General features: G+C 43.4%; 1 protein-coding gene across 1 annotated transcript in view; it reads right to left on the bottom strand.

Moving 5' to 3' along the window:
• GTF3C2 (general transcription factor IIIC subunit 2) overlaps positions 1-23,180 on the bottom strand; it is a 720,157-nt gene that overhangs the window by 541,226 nt on the left and 155,751 nt on the right. Inside the window, exon 5 of the mRNA XM_069236502.1 lies at positions 11,676-11,770. Coding sequence (XP_069092603.1) covers positions 11,676-11,770 — 95 coding nt within the window. The remainder of the gene's footprint in view (positions 1-11,675; positions 11,771-23,180) is intronic.

Genomic DNA, 23,180 nt, shown 5'->3' with positions numbered 1-23,180 from the left:
GTATGATTCAGACATGTTTGATACCAAACATGCCTAGGTTCGGAGTTCCCATCATGTAGCTAGACATAGGTAGTGACCTACGTCCAGTACACACACTCACAAAGTCCATGAAAATGGAACTGGAGTTCATGGGGCACCTCTGCTAGGTGGCCTCACACACAGAAACTTGCACCCTGCCCTCTGGGCTAGGAGGACCTGCCATAGGGGTGAACTGGTGCAGTGACCTGTAGTGAAAAAGGGTGTGTGCACCCTTTCACTCAGGCTCCAATGCAGGCCTGCAGAACACTTTGCATGAGCTCCCCATGGGTGGCATAATACATGCTGCAGCCCATGGGGATCCAGTTAACCCCATGCCTGGGGTACCATACACTAGAGACTTACATGGGGCACCAGTATGCCAAATGTGGGTTGAAAGTAACAAAGTTACCAAGTTAGAAGGGAGAAAGCATAATCACTGGGGTCATGGTTAGCAGGATCCCAGTGAACACAGTCAAACACACTGACAACAGGCACACAATGAGGGTAACCATGCCAAGAAAGAGGGCAGTTTCCTACTAGATACTGATATAGGTATAAACAGATATGGATACCTAGGAAGCAGAAACAGGATTACAAGTAACATATTTGTTTGCATCATATGATATTCACTAATAGCAAGCAAATCTCTAGGCCGTGGTAGTCATTAATTTAAACAATTATATGAAACTGTTTCAAAATGGTGGTTTAACCAAATCAATTCTTCAAGGCTGTTTGACCTGCTGATGAGTCAGCCATACAAATCATCTTCAAATAATGATTTGTTAAAGTGTGCTATGATTGCCAGGCAGCTGCTTTACAAATCTTTGGTAAACAAACATTTCTTAACCAAGCAAAAGAAGTTGCTTTGCTGCAAGTATAATGAGTTCTTGGTTTCCCTGGAAGTGGTTTATTTGTAAGTTGGAAGCAAGAAACCATCCATCTAGAGACGGGCTGAAGAAGCAATGCCCGTCCTGAGCAGGCCATGGTTAACAAATGATTGATTTATTAATGTAAATCCTTTGTTCTATCCAATAAAAAAAATTGAGGACTCTAACATCCATGAACGCAAGTATCTCTCTGCTGATGAAGTTAGATTGTTAAAAAATAACGGCAAATATATAGTCTGGTTTGTATTGAAATCTGATACGTCCCTGAGGAAAAAAACAAGCATGATGTGTTCTTAGAACGACTCTTTTGTTATGGAAAACAATGTAGGGCTCAACTGCCGAAAGAGCTTCATTTTCAACGATTTCTCTCAGAAGTAATGGCTACCTTCCATGAAAGTGCTGCAAATAGACCTAAAGTATGGGTTCAAATGGAGAAGCCATTAATTTGGATAAAACCTGATTCAAACCCCAAGAGGAGGAAGGTTGTCTAACCGGAGGATACATTTTCTTCAGTCCTTATAGGAAGACCTTGATACCTAGAATGGTAAAGATCCTTAATTTGGTCCTTTTCTGTATGCTGTTGTGGCAGATAGATTAACATTAATTAAAGCATAAGGTACAATAACTATTTCCTGACAATAAATGGGCCATATCCTTTGTCTAAGCACCGTATAACGAATCTTTTCCATTTGAAAGAGTATGAAGCTCTAGTGGATGGTTGTTTGGCTTCCTTAAGAATGTTCATACAGTGCGTTGGTAAATTCAAACAGCCATTTAGTATGACCTCAGAAGCCAAGCTCCCAAATTCAATGAGTGTACATTTGGGTGAAGAATCTGTCCTTGCACTCTGGATAGCATGTGCTGGTTGCACAGCAACGTCTTGTGTGGTTTGATTGATGGGTGAAGAAGTTATTCAGGGACTATTAAGATGATTGTCTCATTGGAGTGATGTAGTTTGATCATTTCCGTTGGTATTAGAAGAACTGGAGGAAAAGTGAAGAGAAATTTTCCCGACCAAACGGTCAAAAGGGCATTGCCCAGAGATCTTAGTTCCCATGTGGAGGACTAATTTGGGCATTTTGCATTTGCTTCTGTTGTGTTAAAACATAAATGGAGGAAAACTAATAAAACTTCTTCTACCTCCCATTGGTGATTTTCTTGAAAACACATGCTTAGAAGGTCAGCCTGACAATTATGCATCCCTGGCAGTTGAATTGCTTGAACTGACAAACCCTCTCTCTAATAACAAATCAACTGGGATTGCAGTAATAGAATTCTGAATCTGTTGCCACTGTGTAATGCATTACTGTGGTGATTGTCTGTTTGTACTAAGATTCTGTCTTTCTTCAGTGATGGTAAGAATAATCTGAGGGCTAAATCAACTGTTTTGATTTCTAGGATTTGTTTTGTAAAGACGTTTTTCTGACCAAAGATCCTGAATGGTTAGATCCCGCAAGCAAGGGCCCCAACCTGTCAGAGAGGCATCTGTGACAACTGTTTGAGTTGGTAAATCTTGATGGAAAGGCATTCCTTCCAGAAAGTTCTATTTGCAACACCACCATTTCAGAGATTGTATCATCTTAGATTGTCCTTCGAGTTGTCTTTCCATGAGACCACTTGATTGTTTTGGGATTGCTGTAAAGGTCTGATCTGGAGACATAAATTTGGAATTAGATAAATGCATGAGGCCACGGACCCCAACAGGGAAGCGATCTGACAAGCTGCTGGAAAGGGTCTGAACAGTGATAGAATTTCAGTTAAATTGCACACTCTCTCCTCCGAAGAATAAACTTCTCCTTTTTGCGTATTTGCCTCTAAATAATCAATTATCTGTACTGGAGACATTGATTTTTTCAAATTGATTTGTTGCCTTAGGTGTTATAATAGACTGACTGGTGCACTAAAATCCAATTTTGTCTGATATTCAGTTTGTGCTTTCATCAACCAGTCGTCCTGGTAAGAGTAAATGCAGATTATTTTCCTACAGCTGATTTCAGTCCAAAGGGAAGAACCTTAAATTGACAATAGGTCTTAAGCATCGGAGAAACTTTCTTTGATTCAGTGTAACGGGGATGTGGAAATACACATCTTGTCAATCCAGAGAGTACCATCCAGACTCCCTTCATTAACTGTGGATAAATTTGGTGGAGGACCAGCATTCTGATAATTTTTTGATCCACTTGTTTTGTTTGTGTTATGTACAAAAAAGGACTGAATTCCTTTATCTTGTTCTGCTGGCTTGTATTCCTTGATTAGCTTGTGTGTTGCAGATTTTCACATTGCTGAATTTTCCCATCAGCTAATTACTTAAAACCAGGAACCAGAGGTAAAATAGATCTTCGAGAGACTATACGCTGCAGTGTCTCCATGATAACAGATATTGCTGTTTGTGGGGCTTTTATTTGGTGTGTGATTTTTTTTTTGCCCCTCTTAACAAGGCATTGTGGAAAGTAATTACATCATTAGCAGGGGAAATTTTAGTTGGACCACCCTCCAGAGAAGTTGGACTGGAAGAGGTATAAGAGTCTGTGGATTATGAGCTTGAAGTTGTGGAAGCGAACGACAGGCACCGTCCTCCCTTGCATCTGTCTGTACTATATTGCGGTGATACTTGAGTAGTTGGTGTTATTGCTTACGATCTAAAGGAACCAGAAGACATGGATGCTGCTCTTGGTAGCATTATGGGAGGACGTAGAAGAGTCAAGCAAATGGAGATACTACAGGCTTTGGAGGTTATAGTGAAGGTCTTGCAGGGATTTCCTCATGGGGAATAGCCTCATGAGAGGATAAGGAATAAATAGACATGAAGATACTCTTGGCGGCAACTCTATAGCGACTTTCTTGAAGGAGATCACAACGTCATTCATGATCTGAACATCAGATGTCATCAGCGACGTCATAAATTATGTCACAGAACATGTCGATGGTGTTGTCAAACATGAGGTCATAAGCAGAGCATGGCAGGGGTGCAAGTTACAGTTAGCACTGCTAACTATAACTGGTGTATAAAGCTCCATGGGCCAATAAAAATACTCTATTTTTAAATTGCCCCTCCCGCGAGAGTCTCACAGACTCTCGAGATCCCAAATGTCAAAATACATAATTATTTTTTTTTACCCTTAATTTCTCAAAAAGTACAGAACGGATTTACAACAAATCATAAAAAGTGGACCGCGATCTGCCAAATTTGGTTTAATTCCATTCAGTATTCCATCTTAAAGAAGTCTATGGAAAATGTACGGGGATTTTGAGTTTTGTGGCCTCCTTTTTCTCCACCCCCACTTGACAGATCACCTCGAACCTTTCCAGGACGGGACTGAGGTTTTTGAAAGTTTGATGAAGGTAGGTCAAACTGGGCGAAAGTAATTAGCAAACCATAAAATGCTCTTTCTATGGAAATCAGACCTAACTATCTAGTGGCGACACAGGAAACACATTTTTCAGGTTGCTTATATTTGTGGCGCCATTTAATAAATCCTCACAAAACATTTCCCCAAAATCTTTTTAACCTCAGCTCGTATCTGGAAAGCATCAGGGCGCGGGCTGAGAAAAGGGAGGGTATGGGGGGTGTCCGTAAAATATGTTTTCCCCATTCATTTTTCCACAGCAACTTTAGACACAGCTACAGCCCAAATCACTGAATGGATGTATAAGAAACAGGTTAGAAAAGGATTGCATAACCTGTTCGACCAAGACTACTGGAAATCCTTGTTGGATAGTAGGCCATTTACACATCAAGCACCTTCTGAAGCAATTATATATTCACACGTGTAAGCTACTCTAATGAGGAACTATTTCCTGTCAATGGAATGAGTATTATCTATGAAAGAAAGTGAGTATCCTGGGGCTATTTTTCCCCCAATACTACAAAATAATATGGCCTACTTTAAAAGGCAAGTAACACAGATATATAAGTAGTGGTAGCAATCCTTTTCTGAACAGAGTGATAAACTAAACAGAGAATATTCGTTACACATTACTATCATTAAGATAAGGAGTATTAATATGAAAATGGCAACGCTAAACTTGAATGCCTTTGTTTGACGATTTAGGACTATGGGATGATTACTATTAAGTGAATTTCCAAAGATATCTGACAAGAATTTTTTTTTCACACTTTCAAGAGGAAATAAAGAAAGTGTTACCCTGTAACCCTTTGCTCATAGTGTGCATTGCTGTAGATTCACATGCTCTGCATAATTCAATTTAGTGATGGGTCAAACATTTGCAACTTATTTTTCTTCCAATAAGTTTGAGTCAGAAGAACAGTTGTGACACCAAAATTTGTTCATAATGCACCAGCTCAACCAAGATTGTTTTCTGCTTAGTGGGTGAGTAATATAAGTGAAGTGCTGTGTTGAAGGCAGGGTAAAGTGTACATAGAAAAGGGAGTTAAAGGACAGTATGGATAACTTTAATTATCACTTACTTCTGAGGACTGTGGATAAACAGATGACTGCAGGATAAGTAACATTTTCTGTTCGCAGCATGCCTGGCTGTAGATATACATGCTCTGCATAGACTATAAAGCAGACCCTCTCCAAAGTGGTGGCTTGCGAGCAGGTGATGCAGATGTCAGAAAAAAGGTGTGATGTGACTAATGTAGACAAAATAATATTTGGTGACGGTATCAGGGCACTGACCAAGTGGCTGTTTTGCATTTATTTGTTAAAGGGATGTTACAAAAAAAGGCCAGAGTTGGACAGTTTTTGCAAGTAGAGTGGGCTCTGGGGGGCACAGGAGTTTGAGTTTAGCCTTTGTATTGCGAGCCTGGGTGCAATTAACTATTCACCTGACAATGGCAGCTATAAAGATGGCATCACACCTGTGCAGTTTGGCGAAGGCTACAAAAGGTAAATATATTCCTAAAGAGCTTGGCTTGATTAATATAGCAAATAGGCACGGGCAGCTCAATGGTCTGGTTCATGTGGAAAGATGAATGAACCTTGGGCAGAGGTTTGGGGTTGGTGTGAAGTATTACTCTATTTCTTGAACCCGAGTAATTGGTTCTTAGAGTGTAAGAGCTTAGAGCTCACTAATTTGTCTGAGGGAGGTGATTAAAAAAACAACCTTCCAAGACATATTGCAGGAGAGCAAGGATATTGCAGGAGAGCAGGGATTCAAAAGGAGGACCAGTGAGTGGTGTGGGGACCATACTGAGGTTCCAGACAGGTGCACGAGGCATTTTGGGGGCATTAACCTCTTTAGACCCTACATGAAGGCTTTAATGACTGGTATTTCAACAGGTACGAATGTTGTCCGTTTTGTAGGTATGCTGCCACTGAGCTTAAGTGCAAACAGAAAGTGGCATAGCAAGCTTGAAAAGTGGACTTTCGGGCCTCCCCCCAGGATAACCATGCATTCCTCTGTGAGAATGAGGTAACCTATCCTTGGATCTCATTTCAGATCGCAAGGTTTAGTTGTTCGGGATCTCGGTGTCTGATGCGGAGTGATAAGATCTGGCCTGAGTAGGAGTTTCTCCTGGGGAGAGGCAGACATATCTGGGAGCATTAAATACTAGGGTTCTCTAACCCACATTGGTGCTATTTGCATCAGGGTCACGGATACTTGCATTATCTTCCTTATCAAATACAAGACAAGGGATAAAGGAGGAAATGTATAGGCAAAAATCCCTGACCAGTTCATTCATGGTGTACTGCCATGGACTGAGAACCGGTACCCGAAGGCGATGTTTAGGCATTTTATGTTTTCGTGAGTGGTGAGCAAGTCAATTACTAGAGATCCCCACCACTGAAATTACTTGTAAAGGCTTGTGATTGGAGTTACCACTAGTGGACTCCAGAGGAGGCCCACAAAGTTGTTCTCCACGCCTGGGAAATCACTGCTGTTCCACCAAAGCAGAGGATAATGGGTCCTGGCCTTTATCAACAACTAGATCCTCCCAATGCCCTTCCACATGTGCACTCTGCTTTGCAAGGATTTGCTGTAGAGGGCACAAGTGCCGCATCGCATGGCATAGGGTACAATTGGTATGCATAAAGTAATCATCCCCAACATTTTCATGACAGTTCAAAGAGTAATGTGATGGCGTGTCTGAAACAAGGGGCAGCATCTGTTGCAATCCATGAATTCTCTGCTCCCTGGGGTATGCCTTCCCTGCCACTGTATTTGGGACTGAGGCGAGAAAGGGCACTTGCTGCGACTGGTAATGGGATTTTTTTTTCACATTAATGGTGAAACCTTAACTGTGAAGTAGGGACACTGCTTTTAGAGTGTGTTATAGGAATTGATGTTTGCTGCTCCTCTTGGTCAACCAATCGTCTAAATATGGAGAGGCATGTACTGCATTTCTATGCAAGTGCCCTAGTAAAACCAGTCAGCATTTTGTGAACACCCTTGGAGGCAGCGTGGCATCCAGTTAACAAGAACTGAAGGAACGATAACGCAGTTGGTGGATTCAGATATAAAAGTGTGTGTCTTTCAGGTCCAGCAGTGGCATGAAGTGGCCTTTGCATAGCAGCGGGATGACATCAAGTAAAGGGACCATATAAAAGTGTTCAGAGAAGATGGACCTTTTCAATGGCCAGGGGTCAAAGATCGACCAGAGGGGGTGAAGTCGTTTTTTGGGGATTTCTGGAAAAGAAGCCCACCAAATTGGCAATGCACCAGTGAGTGGCCACCCCAAGCATAGCCCGCTTTTCTGCAGCATCAACTGGCTTAATCTCCTTGTCTGGCAGGGGGGCATTTCCTATAACCTGTGAAGAAGTCCTCTTATGGAAAATATGCACAACCAGGGAGCTTGAGACAATATGTCCACGAATATAAGCCAGATTGTCTGGGAAAGCCTTTTTTATTTTCTCCACACAGGGAGTAACCACTCTGGCTTTCAGAAGCTCCTTAAAGTTGTTGTGGTAACGTGAGCATTCCCTTGAGTATGGGGAGGTAGTGGGTTGCACAATTTGTCTTGGAAAGTGTTTCGATTAGTAAGTCGCTATGGTTGCCACTGTGTGGAGTTTGAAATGGTGATTTTGTGCAGGCCTTTGTATTACTCCCTGCTATACAGTAATGTAATCTGTTTGGCATGACTTTGCTGGCCCTTTATCTGGGTCCTCTTTGGGGTCTACTCCATAGTATTCCCAGAGTCCACCTCCATCTCAGGGCCTAGAAGGCTGCCCAAATCGGACTCAGTGTTGTGTGGCTCAGGAGGAAGTGTGTGTTCAGGGGTAGTGGAGAGTGAGGAGGAGGAGTTGATGGTAATGGTTGGAAAGTTATAGGGCTGGTGGCCACGTCTCTGACCCTTTTGGGTCTGGGCAGTCTTTTAGCGTCAAACTGTGGTTTCCCCTCAAAGGCTGGCAGGCATTTCTTTAGGATGCAGCCGAGTCCTGGAATTGGAGGTTTGGCTAGAATCTTGCCTGTTTTGGTAGATGTAAAACTTTTTTTGCTTTGCACAGAGGACCTTCAAGAACCTTTTGATGACTGGCACCTCCCTAGTGTCTAGCTTCGATGGCAGAGGGTTCTTCAGATTAGACAGGTTGTGGCAGAGCTTTTGGTGTCCGTTGCTGATCAGAGTCTGGTTTGTGAAGACTCAGGGCTGCATAGATTCTGTCTCAGAGTGAGGCTTCTCGTAGCCTTAGAGCTGTGGCAGCAGAGGGCAGTCCAGGCCCCTCAGATGGGGTCTTTGCTGGTACTGATCCAGTATGTCAAGTCCTGGATGCCCCGGCTGGTAGGGCTAAACTCAAGGTTTGTGCCATCTGCAGTTCGACTTGGGCTCAATGCTGAGATCCAGCAGGTGCAGTGCTCTGCAGTTGAGGCGCATGCCGTTGTCTTGGTATTCTGGCCAGATTCTTGTGCGTGCTGCACTGCTGGCTCGAGGAATTCAATCTCCTCCTCCAAATGAGCCCCTGCAAAATACCCTTCAGACTTTCTTCTCCACGAGCTGCCAGAATGCAGAGCGTACAATTTCCCCCCACTCTGCGCCAGGCATGCCTTTAGCTCTGGAAATGTCAGACGTCCCTGATGAGCCCTGTCTTTGAGTCTTGTGGTAACCCCACCTCCTTTCCTGCCAGCACCTTAAACCTTTTTTGGAGCAGAAAGTGAGGCAGGCTTCGCAGGAAGTCTTGATGAGTTCCGGGGAGAGGCATGGGTTGCAGACCTTGTGATGATTGCTCAAGGGGACTTTGTTGTTACATCTAGGGCAGAGGTTTAAGGGAGTATGTTTCATAACACTGTCCTAGGTCGAATCTTGACGAAGCATCAGCAAAGACTTAAAAGGATGGCAGTGTAATGACAGGGTGCATATTAACATATCGATCTCAGAACAGCGTTTCCAAAACCAGAGCTTGATGGCAAAAGAAAACAATGTGAGGAAGTGTTCTGGTGCATTATGGACAAAGGATGGAGTTAAAACAGGCCTTGTAACTCTCACTTCTTCAAGGAAAAACAAGTTGCAAACATCCAAGCCCAACACCAGCTGGCAGGAGTATACAAAGCATGTGAAAATATAGCTATGAACTATTTTGAAGGACAATATGCTATGTAATAATTGTATTAAAAAGGATTATGTGAACCACCACAGATTACTTCATAATATCAAAACAAAAACTATCTGTTCGCTTATGATAAATGTGAAAATCTACAAGTCTACAGGCTTGAGAAATATATGCATTAAAACAGTCAGTCAAGCAATGACAAAAAAGCTGATTAATAACAAGCCCTGGCAAAGTCAGCAGGTCTCAGGGTGATGTGCTAATGAAGACAGGGTAAACACATGACAAAAAAGAGGTTCTCTTACCCTAAATATAGTCCTATTGTTGTTTCTAGATCAAATAAAAGGAACATTCATTATAGATGCTCTATACTTCCAATAACAAAGAAAGGAAAGACTATGAAAATGTTGCTTTGCTGTCCGACCTTCATTTGACGGGCAAAACAAAAATGGGACTGTATGGAATGCAAGAGAGCCTTCAGTATAGACAGTCATTTCTAAAGCAAAAAATAAAATACCCAGGCCTGGAACAAAGGCGAATCTGCTTGAGTGAATGGTGAGAAGGGGCTCATGGTGCAGACATATGAAAGACAACACAGAGGAAAAAGGTAGGGGGAATGAGAGGTAGCAGGGCAGATATAGAACAAGAATTGGGGAGGGGGTTTCAAGATGTGGATATATAAAGGACAACAGAGGAAAAGGGGAGGGGGAGGAGGAATGACACAGGTAGCAGGGCAGATAAAGAACAAGAAATGGGAAAGAAAGTAGGGCAGGAGGGAAAAACGAGCAGAGCGGAAGATGTGGGCTTTGGCAACGAGAAGAACAGACAGGTGAGAGATATGCATGGGAACGAGGGACCGAAGGGAAGATGGGTGCTACACTTGGGCAGGGGAACAAGGATCTCACTGTGGAATGACAGATGTACGAGGGTGGAACAGAGGGTTGGCCTGCGACAGAAATGAACAGCAAGACACATGAGGATTAGGGATAGTTGTAGGATGCCAGCAAGTGCAGACATATGCAGTGAAAGTGTGTTAAGGAGCTAACAGAGATGGTGCTTGTGGTATAATCGACACTAATTCAGTTCAATGCAAGCACTCCACTTGAGAAAAGAAGATCACACTAACAGCCCAGAGGAAATACTCCTCTGTTTTAGCCAAGATATGACTGATACAGTCTCAAGCCAATAGTAGAAAGAGGTTGAGGGTCAAAAAAAGCTAAAGATTGAAAACTGCAGGCCCAAAGCCCACAATATGTACAGTAGCAAATCTAGGTCTGTTTGGTAACTGTTTGGTTTCTAAGTCCCAGACTTAGAAACTGGGGAGTCCTAATGTTGATAATAATCATATCTTAGCCAAACCAATATAACATTCAGAGATGGTGTGACATTGAGGAATAGATTGCTACTTCCATATCCTAAGATGACTTTGAAAACTATGCCCCTTACATAACATTAGTAACCTGAACTTTAAAAAGCATGATGGGTGTGGAAGGTGCCTTGCATGTCAGTTGACTACCAACACTGAAACAAATGTCAGAAGAGAGCTACCACTAGATGGGCTGTTTATTATAAAATGCTGGGTTGGGCCATGAAAGGAGCATTCAACTCTCTTACTGAGAGAGTCACTGGCAGTAGACAGGACAAGATGGGTGTATTCTTAGCAATGGCATATGTAGAATGGCACAGTCAAGAATGTCTTGTTGTATGTTGCCATTCTAAAGGTGGGTCATAGATTGTTCTAATTCAAGCACTTGCCCATGCCACTGGGGGACAGGAATGAGTCAAAGTTATCAGCCTTGTGACAGGCCTGAAAATTATCTGGATATAATTGTCTTCCTACTGCAGCAGACACATGAGGTACACAATCTGCAGCTGAGTTTGTGTTATTTCACTACACAGTTTAATTATTTGGGAAGCAAAATACTGTCTCTCAAGCCCATCAGAGATAACTTATTACAGTTGAGCAGCGATGTCATTTCATTATTACAAGTGACTAGAGATGTCACAAATTGGCTCCAATAAGGAAATTAAAGATGTCCTTTTGTACAGGAATTGCAAGGCACCGATGTATATCATTTGAAGTTCTGGGCTGGAGTTCTGCTCTCCATTAAAGTCAGGATTTCTTAATTTCAAGTAAGGCATTTAAAAAAAAGGATATATATTTTCTTACTGCGGGCAATAATACACACAGGATAGTCCCCATTGTTACACTTCCATACCATCACAATGGATTAGGGATGTTGTGCTATGAATTATTCCATTATTCTATATACACACCAGACGTTACAGGACTAGATTTACAGATAAAGGCAGGTCTACTTACTGCTCCATAGTTACTCTGGAACACTTCCAAATAGGCAGCATGACGGTGTTGGGAAGACCATTTGGAGCAGTTCCTTTCTGTGGGAACTTCAAGTTCTGCTTTCAAAACAAGAAAAACAAAACCTGGATTTTTCTCTGTTAACAATTTCAAAGTAATAATCCTGCATTCAGTTTGCTGAACTAAAAGAGGAGATTCACTTTATTTCTTGTCACATCCTCTCAACGCGATTGAGAGGAAAGCCCAGGTCAACAACTTCATTGAAATGAAAACTGAAGAAACAAAAGCAAGATTAAGAAAAAATATTTGGAGTCCCCCATCTTCTACATCCTGAATTTGGCAGTTGGATGCTCATAACAGTGGAAAACCTAACACTTGCTAATCAGTAAAAAAAAAAAAAAAAAAGTTATTAACCGCAGATAAAGGTACACGTATGGGTAAAAAATGTATTGACCATAATCCTCTCTCAAGCATTAGGGCTCAAGTCTTTCAACTATCCTAACTGAATCAAAGTTTTTCTTCTTCATTATGCGATATGGCAAATATTAATTTCAGTTATTTAGTGCTCATGCTCCCATCCAGGAACAGAGTTTCAAATTCCATGAATCCACAGTGGGGTTTATGGGGACACTAATAACAAAATAAGTTACTTACCTGTAAATGTAGTTCTCTAGTACTGGCATCTTTCATAGATTCACATGCTTGAAACGTTCCCAGTCGTCCAGGTGGGATTACCATAATAAAGCAGTGCATAACATTACCCTAGGCTATAATGGCAATGGAACTTTCACTTTGATAACTTACCAGATCATTTAAATGGAACAGTACTCCGGCCAATCAGGCAACAACACCCTCTAGAAACCTCCCCACAGAGGCAGATTCCATCAGATTTCCAAGCACTAATGTCAAATGTATTCCCATAAGAAAAAGGTGAGCCTCTATGGGAGGAGGGTGGGACGCATGTTAATCTACGAAAGATTCCAACACTGGAGAACTACAGTTACAGGTATGTAACTTACTTTTTTCTCCAGTAACGGATCTTTCATAGATTCATATGCTTGAATCAGAGTAGCTAGCAGTAACAGTATGTAGGAAGTTGGCTCTGTATGTGCTATTTCAAAGTAAGGAATAGCATGCACAGAGTCCAAGGGTTCCCCTTAGAGGTAAAATAGTGGTAAAAATAGATAATACTAATGCTCTATTTTGTGGTAGTGTGGTCGAGCAGTAGGCTTATCCAAGGAGTAGTGTTAAGCATTTGTTGTACATACACAGACAATAAATGAGGTACACACACTCAGAGACAAATCCAGCCAATAGGTTTTGTTATAGAAAAATATCTTTTCTTAGTTTATTTTAAGAACCACAGGTTCAAATTCTACATGTAATATCTCATTCGAAAGGTATTGCAGGTAAGTACTTTAGGAACTTTAAATCATAAACATTGCATGTATACTTTTCAAGTTATTGACAAATAGCTGTTTTAAAAGTGGACACTTAGTGCAATTTTCACAGTTCCTGGGGGAGGTAAGTTTTTGTTAGTTTTACCAGGTAAGTAAGACACTTACAGGGTTCAGTTCTTGGTCCAAGGTAGCCCACCGTTGGGGGTTCAGAGCAACCCCAAAGTCACCACACCAGCAGCTCAGGGCCGGTCAGGTGCAGAGTCCAAAGTGGTGCCCAAAACGCATAGGCTAGAATGGAGAGAAGGGGGTGCCCCGGTTCCGGTCTGCTTGCAGGTAAGTACCCGCGTCTTCGGAGGGCAGACCAGGGGGGTTTTGTAGGGCACCGGGGGGGACACAAGCCCACACAGAAATTTCACCCTCAGCAGCGCGGGGGCGGCCGGGTGCAGTGTAGAAACAAGCGTCGGGTTTTCAATGTTAGTCTATGAGAGATCAACGGATCTCTTCAGCGCTGCAGGCAGGCAAGGGGGGGGCTTCCTCGGGGAAACCTCCACTTGGGCAAGGGAGAGGGACTCCTGGGGGTCACTTCTCCAGTGAAAGTCCGGTCCTTCAGGTCCTGGGGGCTGCGGGTGCAGGGTCTTTTCCAGGCGTCGGGACTTAGGTTTCAGAGAGTCGCGGTCAGGGGAAGCCTCGGGATTCCCTCTGCAGGCGGCGCTGTGGGGGCTCAGGGGGGACAGGTTTTGGTACTCACAGTCGTAGAGTAGTCCGGGGGTCCTCCCTGAGGTGTTGGTTCTCCACCAGCCGAGTCGGGGTCGCCGGGTGCAGTGTTGCAAGTCTCACGCTTCTTGCGGGGAGTTGCAGGGTTCTTTAAAGCTGCTTCTGGAAACAAAGTTGCAGTCTTTTTGGAGCAGGTCCGCTGTCCTCGGGAGTTTCTTGTCGTCGTCGAAGCAGGGCAGTCCTCAGAGGATTCAGAGGTCGCTGGTCCCTTTGGAAGGCGTCGCTGGAGCAGAGTTCTTTGGAAGGCAGGAGACAGGCCGGTGAGTTTCTGGAGCCAAGGCAGTTGTTGTCTTCTGGTCTTCCTCTGCAGGGGTTATCAGCTGGGCAGTCCTTCTTCTTGTTGTTGCAGGAATCTAATTTTCTAGGGTTCAGGGTAGCCCTTAAATACTAAATTTAAGGGCGTGTTTAGGTCTGGGGGGTTAGTAGCCAATGGCTACTAGCCCTGAGGGTGGGTACACCCTCTTTGTGCCTCCTCCCAAGGGGAGGGGGTCACAATCCTAACCCTATTGGGGGAATCCTCCATCTGCAAGATGGAGGATTTCTAAAAGTTAGAGTCACCTCAGCTCAGGACACCTTAGGGGCTGTCCTGACTGGCCAGTGACTCCTCCTTGTTGCTTTCTTTGTTCCCTCCAGCCTTGCCGCCAAAAGTGGGGGCCGTGGCCGGAGGGGGCGGGCAACTCCACTAAGCTGGAGTGCCCTGCTGGGCTGTGACAAAGGGGTGAGCCTTTGAGGCTCACCGCCAGGTGTCACAGCTCCTGCCTGGGGGAGGTGTTAGCATCTCCACCCAGTGCAGGCTTTGTTACTGGCCTCAGAGTGACAAAGGCACTCTCCCCATGGGGCCAGCAACATGTCTCTAGTGTGGCAGGCTGCTGGAACCAGTCAGCCTACACAGATAGTCGGTTAAGTTTCAGGGGGCACCTCTAAGGTGCCCTCTGTGGTGTATTTTACAATAAAATGTACACTGGCATCAGTGTGCATTTATTGTGCTGAGAAGTTTGATACCAAACTTCCCAGTTTTCAGTGTAGCCATTATGGTGCTGTGGAGTTCGTGTTTGACAAACTCCCAGACCATATACTCTTATGGCTACCCTGCACTTACAATGTCTAAGGTTTTGTTTAGACACTGTAGGGGTACCATGCTCATGCACTGGTACCCTCACCTATGGTATAGTGCACCCTGCCTTAGGGCTGTAAGGCCTGCTAGAGGGGTGACTGACCTATACTTGCATAGGCAGTGAGAGGCTGGCATGGCACCCTGAGGGGAGTGCCATGTCGACTTACTCGTTTTGTTCTCACTAGCACACACAAGCTGGCAAGCAGTGTGTCTGTGCTGAGTGAGAGGTCTCCAGGGTGGCATAAGACATGCTGCAGCCCTTAGAGACCTTCCTTGGCATCAGGGCCCTTGGTACTAGAAGTACCAGTTACAAGGGACTTATCTGGATGCCAGGGTCTGCCAATTGTGGATACAAAAGTACAGGTTAGGGAAAGAACACTGGTGCTGGGGCCTGGTTAGCAGGCCTCAGCACACTTTCAATTGTAAACATAGCATCAGCAAAGGCAAAAAGTCAGGGGGCAACCATGCCAAGGAGGCATTTCCTTACACAGTATTTGTACAATCAACATCATAATATCACAATAGTGGATGGTGGGTATAAGCATATATACACAGATATAATTATCAGCCATAAATATGTAACCGCAAAAAAGAAAAAAAGAAAAAGGCTCACCTTATTGAAATAAATGATATAACACCACCTCTCCAACAATCGCATCACTGCGTTGATTTCAGGCAATAATGCTGCGTAAATGTACGTGCATTCTTCCATGTCAGTTCCGGCTGGACTGTTCCCATGAGGAACAGGGTCAAGATTGATTTGCATATGGCAAGGTCCAAACTGGGGTGGCATGGTGAGAAAAAAACGACCCGACTTCTCTTCACTTATCTGCATGGCTCCTGAATTCAATGGGTTTGCAGACCTAGATATCCCTCAAGACTGCTGGGACGTTCTTACAAAAGCCAGAGCGGAGACCACTACAAAAACGTGTACATTGAAATGGAAACATTTCTGTCTATGGTGCCAGAAGTTGAATATTCATCCTATGCAAACATCTCCAGAACAAATGTTACCTTATCTCCTGTCACTGGCAAAATCAGGATTGGCTCATACATGAGTTAAAGTACACCTGACTGCACTATCAAGATGCAGGCGCTGTTCAAGTTCTCTGTCTTTGTGGTCTAATAAACTCATCAAAAAGTTCATTAAAGAATTATTCAGGGTTTTCCCTCCAGTAAGGCCTCGTCCCCAGCATGGCAGCTGAAAGCAGTGCTGACGCAGTTGGATGAAAGGTTCATGAACCCATAGCCAAAGTGGACCTTAAGTTCCTGTCATGAAAAATAGCATTTTCGCTAGCTTTAACTTCACCAGGAGAGTGAGTGAAATACCAGCCTTTATAATCAAGGAGCCTTTTATGCGTTTTACAGAAGACTGTCTTATTCAGAACCAACCCAAAGTTTATTCCCAAGGTCCCTTTGGATTTTTAATCTTAATGAGCCTCTGGTACAAAGAACTTTCTTTCCAAATCCTTAGATATCAAAAGGTGTCTGAAATGTTATTTGCTTCGCACCAAACAGTTCAGACAAACAGATCAACTGTTGGTAACTTATGGAAATAACTGTAGAAGGTGCCCCAGTCATAAAGGAAACCATTGCTTACTGGATCTCATGTGCTATACACTTCATTCCAAAGCTGGCAGACCACTGACAGCTAAAGTCAGGGTGCATTCTACTAGAGCGGTCTCTACACTGACCGCATTGTTTGGTGGAGTGACTCTCAACAAGATATGTTGTGCTGTGACATGGAAGAATGCAAAAAGAACAGATGATGGACGGAATGCTGAACAATGCCAACATTCACCCCCAGTCACAAAGATCTGGGTTTAATCCATCAGGATCTGGCTTGGTTCATCGTCAACATAGTCTTGGATGGTGTCATGGTTGGCTTCTGATAACAGGAGTAGCTCCGTAAACCAAGGTTGTCCGGGCCATCTGGGGGCTATGAGGATAATAGGGCATTGTTCTGCTTGCACCTTTGGAAGAACTCTTGGTATAAGATGGATCAGGGGGAAAGCGTATGAATAGATCCCCGACCATCTCATTGAAAACGCATTGTCCCACAACACTGGATGTGGATGTCAACTTGAATTAACTAGCATTTATGGTTCTCCTTTGTTGCAAACAGATCCAGAGCAGGCAGGTGTGCCCCAGAGAGAGAAAATCTTGTTCAGAGACAAGACTGACAGAGCTCCTGTTCATGTCAACTGGTCTTTGTCCTGCTCAGCGTGTCCATTAGGCTGTTGCTTATCCCGGGGACATGCTCCTCTTGAAGTGTTATCCCATGTGTCATAAACCAATTACAGATCTTTTAGGTTTTCCTGAAAAGGGTTAATGATCTTGTGCCGCCTTGTTGGTTCAGATCATGCATGCTGGTGGTATGGTCTGTGCAAACCAAAACTGATGAATTTGATATCTTTGGCAGGAAAGCCTGAAGGCTTAGATAGATTGGTTTGAGCTCCAATTGATTAATGTGCATGCTCTTTTGGTCCGTAGACCACTTTCCACAGATTTGCAAGTCTTGCAGATAGCCACTAAAGCCTTCTAAGGAGACATCTGTGGATATTACTTAATCGGGTATCGGAGGTAGGAAAGTTAGGCCTTCATAAAAAGGACTGGTCTGTGTCCAACAGGTTAGGTCTTCTGTCATACCTACAGTGATCTTTATTAGAACGTCAAACTATCCCTCTGTTTGGAGCCAGTGCTTGTCCAATTCTTCCTCTAGAGTTCTCATTTTCAGGCAGGAGATAGGGACAAGAGATATCGCAGAGGACATCATTACTAGGAGCGATTTTAACAGATGTTCTGAAACACTTTTTTCTCAACAGTTTGAGGGTTAACTTCTTGAGACATTGTACTGAGACGAAAACGCTTTGTCTTGAGTGGTATCCAAAAATGCTCCCGTGAATATTATTATTTTTGATGGAAGAGTGCATGAATTTTGGTGGTTGACAGTGAAATCTAAGCTGTTGAACAATGTTAGACAAGTTTCCGTGGCTTTCAACATTTAACAAGCCTTTATGAGCCAATCATCGTGGTATGGGAAGATCTGATTTAAAAAAAATTGTTACGGAAGATGCGACAGGTACCAGGCATTCTTCTTTCTCACGTTCTTTTCTATCATTGCCCGAAGATGAAGGATCATCCCTGGGGAGTTATCGCAATGTTCGATGCAGGTGTCATCCTGGACATCATTGGTGCTGGAATAGCCCTTGGGGACGAAGGTGGAGTAGGAGCTTTAGACTGTTAGGCACATTAGTTCAGTAGGTTCTGGTAACCTCTCATAGCAATCTTGCAACATCCCTTGGAGATCTTGAAAAAGGATCACGGGACGCTGTACAATACTCTCCTGTGAAGGACAGTGTGCATCGTACTGGGAATGTTCCCAATGCTGCTTGGGTCTTTCAGCATATCTCATCTGCGGAGGATCATAGTATTCTTCAAAGAATTGTTCATCATCCTTATCCTCCTCTTAGCATTTGACATGGAGATCAGATTGGCTCAGACTCTTCTACATCCAAATGGTGACTTAGAGGGAGAGCAGACATCTTAATTGGAGAAGTATGCTCAGATAATAGGGATGGTTTGGAGTTTTTACTCCTGTTGACAGTGTAGTTGCCGAGGTTGTTGTTCAGTGAGGAGCTTCGAAAGAATCTTTGTGATCTTCAACATCAACAAAGTTTTCAACATCGACGGGGCTCCTGTCGAAGATGTCATGACTGTTGTAGAGGTGCCATTAGCGAAGCCTTCGTCAACGATACCTTCGCCAACGGAATCAGTGCGGACGATGTCATGGATGGCATCGTCGATGTCTGTGCCGCGAACACCGATGTCGACGTCACCGTAGTTACCTAAGCTGGTTTTCTCAACAACAAACTCGTCGTCACTGAGGTTTTTCAAGTGATTTTTTACTTTGTTGCCGACGTTTCTGAGGAGGACTTTTCTGATCTCACACCAGAATTAACAGATGGAGTAGAAGGCTCAGATCTTGTAGGTTCTGAGGGTATTCTTCCTCATTTCTCTTTTTGGAAAGTGGCTCTGACAGACTCCTAAATTAGTCTGATGTCCCCTAGTCACTTGATCTTTCTCTTTTGTGTGTCCTTTTTCGAGAGGTTGAGGAAGTATTACTAACTTGTTCCACAGAAAGAAGAGATTTTAGATTGACTTTCAAAGCCAAGGACGAAGCCTCTCCTCTACCCTTTAAGGTCTTAGTAGAAAAGGTACGAAAGATCTTGCAGTCTTTTACCTTATTTGCAGGATAAAGGAAATACACAGTCCTTGTAGGGATCATCTGAATGGATTCTTTTCATCTCACAGGTGCCATAGGTCCTGAAAAGGCTTTTCTTTGATGACGCTGACATATCTGCTACGTTCAGCTAAGTTCTTCCAAACAAATTGAAGAAACTGAGCAGAACTCATGGAGACTTCCTTCACACAATGTGCAGTAGAAAATCTGAGGGAATCAGCCTCTGTGGGGAGTATTCTGAGGGTGCGTCACCTGATTGGTTGGATTTCGGTTCTTTTTAAATGATTTGAATAAGTTATTTAAGTGAACATTTCACTGCCATTATAGTCTATGGTAATGTTATGTACTGCTTTATTACGGTACAGTGGGACTCCCACCTTGAAGACGGGGAATGATTCAGGCATGTGAATCCATGGAAGTTTCAATACTGGAGAAGTGGTATTTGATTGGACTCTGCGACTTCAGGGGTACCCCATCTTTATATCTCATTGGTGCTCCTTTGTAAGTTTTCTTCTAGTGAGAGGGTAGACCTTGATGAGGAGGCCAAAAGGATGTTGAGTGTGCTATTGGAACATGTTTGCCTTATCTATACTAACAGGTTTTAAAATAGAGTTCCATGGTAAAAGCTGTTTTAATGAACCTACTTTACAAACAAAAGCAAAGTCAATGTTCAATTGTGTGTAGCAGACAATTACATGAAAAAGAATCAAATGAGCTCACCTCCACCAGCATTCTCAACATATTCAACAGGAGCAAGTGCACTTACACAGTGTAACTACCCCACAGATCTCCAGTTCACACCCACTGTTGTATTTGTTCCGAGCTCCATCTGCACTCCAACTGCTTTCTGATCCATTCCTGTTGAAAACTACCATTCTGCCCACACCTTATCCTTCTGACCATATATGTTCCCTTTACAGCCTACCATGCCCAATCTCGCTGCATTACTCCTCCTCCTCATTGCTCCATTCCTGCTGTAAAGTCCTCCTCATGTCCATTTACCTTCTACCCTGACTACTTCTGCTCACCCACTTCCCACAAACAACCAGCTCTTTCATGGGTGACCACTGCCTCCAAATCACAGTAACATGTAATAAACCCTCAGACCGTATCCACTTCCAAACCTGCCAGCATCATCTATTTTTCCCACGCAGCCACCTTCAAACAACCAGATGAAAGCTTCTTTCTATGTTGGTAAATTACACATATTCTCCAAGGTGGCTCAATGTAACTTACTCACAAAAGCTACAAAATTAGCTCATGTTCGAGCCAACAGGCTCACAGTGAGTTGGTGTCACATCATTCCCCTCAAAAGAATTTTACCAATAATCCTTGTCAACCTACCTTTTAGAGGTCGCACTAGAATTCATTATCACTGAAAAAGTACAAACCTTGTTCATACATATTTGGAACGTGAAAACAATATAGTAATGCCAGCCAACCACCACTCACCTCCATACTAGGCTTCTCAATGCATCACAAACTGGCAGTGTCGTACCTTAGCTATTACAAATAGCTTAAAAATAGAAATAGAAAAAAAGTGGATCCAGATAACTTGAATACTTTAGGACAGTTTTCAGCCTCCATTGTTCCACAAAGTTTCTTAAAATAATTGCAACCTCTTTGTTCACCTGGAACTTAACAATGAGTGTCAAAAGAAATTAATTTTCTGCCTAAGTCGATCATTAAATCCTATTTTATTAACTCAAGCCACATAGTCATAATTCTGCAACAGAAGGACAGCATTCAGACTAATGAGGTGAAATGGGAGCGTATTTCCTAAATCTTTAATGACTCATGAAATGTCTCAGGGTTCACATATATCTATTGGACAAGCTACATATTTGTCTTTGTATTTAAGGTTGACTACGAACAAGGAACGCCAATTTGCTTTAATAGGTTTGCCTTTTCCATTAAACAACAACCATAAAAAAATTCTGACTGATACTTCCTAAGATGATGCACCTCAGAGAAGGTGGAAAAAGTAATAAGGTGAAGGGCTCACACAAGGTGTATTTACACTGAACATGGTAATTCCAAAAGGAAACTTTCTATATTGTAGTAATGAACGAGTTACTTACCTTCGGTAACGACTTTTCTGGTGGATACATTAGCTACCTGTGGATTCCTCACCTAATGAATACTCCCATGGCGCCAGCATTCGACGGAAATCTTCTTACTAGTCTCTGCACGTCGACGAGGACGTCACTCTAGCCCACGCGACGCCGTCTGACGTCATACAGGCAATAAGAGGTCCTCGACGACGTGCGGACGTCAGTACCAATCATTTTTTACGTGCATGAGAACAACCAGGCAATGCAATGAAAGAGCAAGGCAACATCCCATTACATTGTAAAAATACACAACATTGCATGAATAACTGTAAATCTTTTATATATATATAACTCTCTCTTTTTAAAATATATATATCTACACATCAAGTATATACACAAAGATATATACATATATACATATAATATATACAACATCTATTGCACCCTCAAAGACCAAGAGGAGCGTACTCAAGGATTACTTGGTAAGACCAGAAAGGCAACGGGGAGGCGGGTGGGACCGTGAGGAATCCACAGGTAGCTAATGTATCCACCAGAAAAGTCGTTACCGAAGGTAAGTAACTCGTTCTTCTGATGGATACAACTACCTGTGGATTCCTCACCTAATGAATAGAGTCCCAAAGCAGTACCACGCCCGGCGGTGGGTGCCTAAATGGTCAAACCAAGAAATCCTGCAGCACTGACCGTGCAAAATGGCCGTCCGTTCTAACCTCAGAATCCAAACAGTAATGTTTTGCAAAAGTGTGAAGGGACGACCAAGTTGTGGCCTTGCAGATGTCGACCACAGGAACACCTCTGGCCAAGGCCGAAGTGGCCGACTTAGCTCTGGTGGAATGAGCTCTAATGCCCTCAGGAGGATCCTTCTTTGCCAAAGAGTAACAGATTTTAATGCAAAGAACAACCCACCTGGATAGTGTTCTCTTGTGGACTGCCTTTCCTCTCCTCTTGCCCACGTATCCAATAAACAGCTGATCCTCCAGCCTGAAATCCTTTGTTCTATCAATAAAGAAGCTCAACGCCCTCTTTGGGTCCAGACGGTGCAGTCTTTCTTCCTCTTTGGAAGGATGAGGCGGAGGATAGAACGTGGACAAAGTAATTGCCTGAGCCAAATGGAAAGGGGAAACAACCTTCGGGAGGAAAGCAGCCTTGGTCCTCAACACCACCTTATCCCCATAAAAAGTTGTATAAGGGGGCTTTACTGATAAGGCCTGCAACTCACTCACTCTCCTTGCTGATGTTATAGCTATCAGGAAGACTGTTTTTAAAACCAAATACCTTAATGGGCAAGAATGCATAGGTTCAAAAGGGGACCCCATAAGGAAAGTCAGGACCAAGGACAAATCCCATTGCGGCATAACAAATGGCTTTGGAGGATATTTATTTAGAAGACCTTTCAAGAATCTGATAACAATAGGGGATTTAAATAAAGATGGTTGGTCTGGAAGACATATGAAGGCTGACAAGGCCGATAAATAACCCTTAATGGTAGCCACTGCACAACCTTTCTGCGCTAGAGACAGAGCAAAAGACAAAACGTCCGATAGATGAGCATGCAAAGGATCAATCTGCCTCTCTCCACACCACGCAACAAATTTAGACCATCTATTAGCGTAGATAGATTTAGTGGAGTGTCGCCTGGCCGCTAATATAACATCCACTACCTCAGGCGGGAGAGAGAAGGAACTCAGGTTGCCCCGTTCAATCTCCAGGCATGTAGGTGCAGACTCTGGAGGTTGGGGTGTAGAACCTGCCCCTGCGACTGCGAGAGGAGGTCTGCCCTGAAAGGGAGACGGAGCGGAGGGCACATTGAGAGTTGGAGAAGGTCGGAGTACCATACCCTCCTTGGCCAATCCGGAGCTATTAGGATGACTAGAGCCCGGTCCTGGCGAATCTTCCTCAATTCTC

The sequence above is a fragment of the Pleurodeles waltl genome, chromosome 5, assembly GCF_031143425.1.
Source record: "Pleurodeles waltl isolate 20211129_DDA chromosome 5, aPleWal1.hap1.20221129, whole genome shotgun sequence".
Lineage (NCBI taxonomy): Eukaryota > Metazoa > Chordata > Amphibia > Caudata > Salamandridae > Pleurodeles > Pleurodeles waltl.
This window is presented reverse-complemented; position numbering and strand designations above follow the sequence as displayed.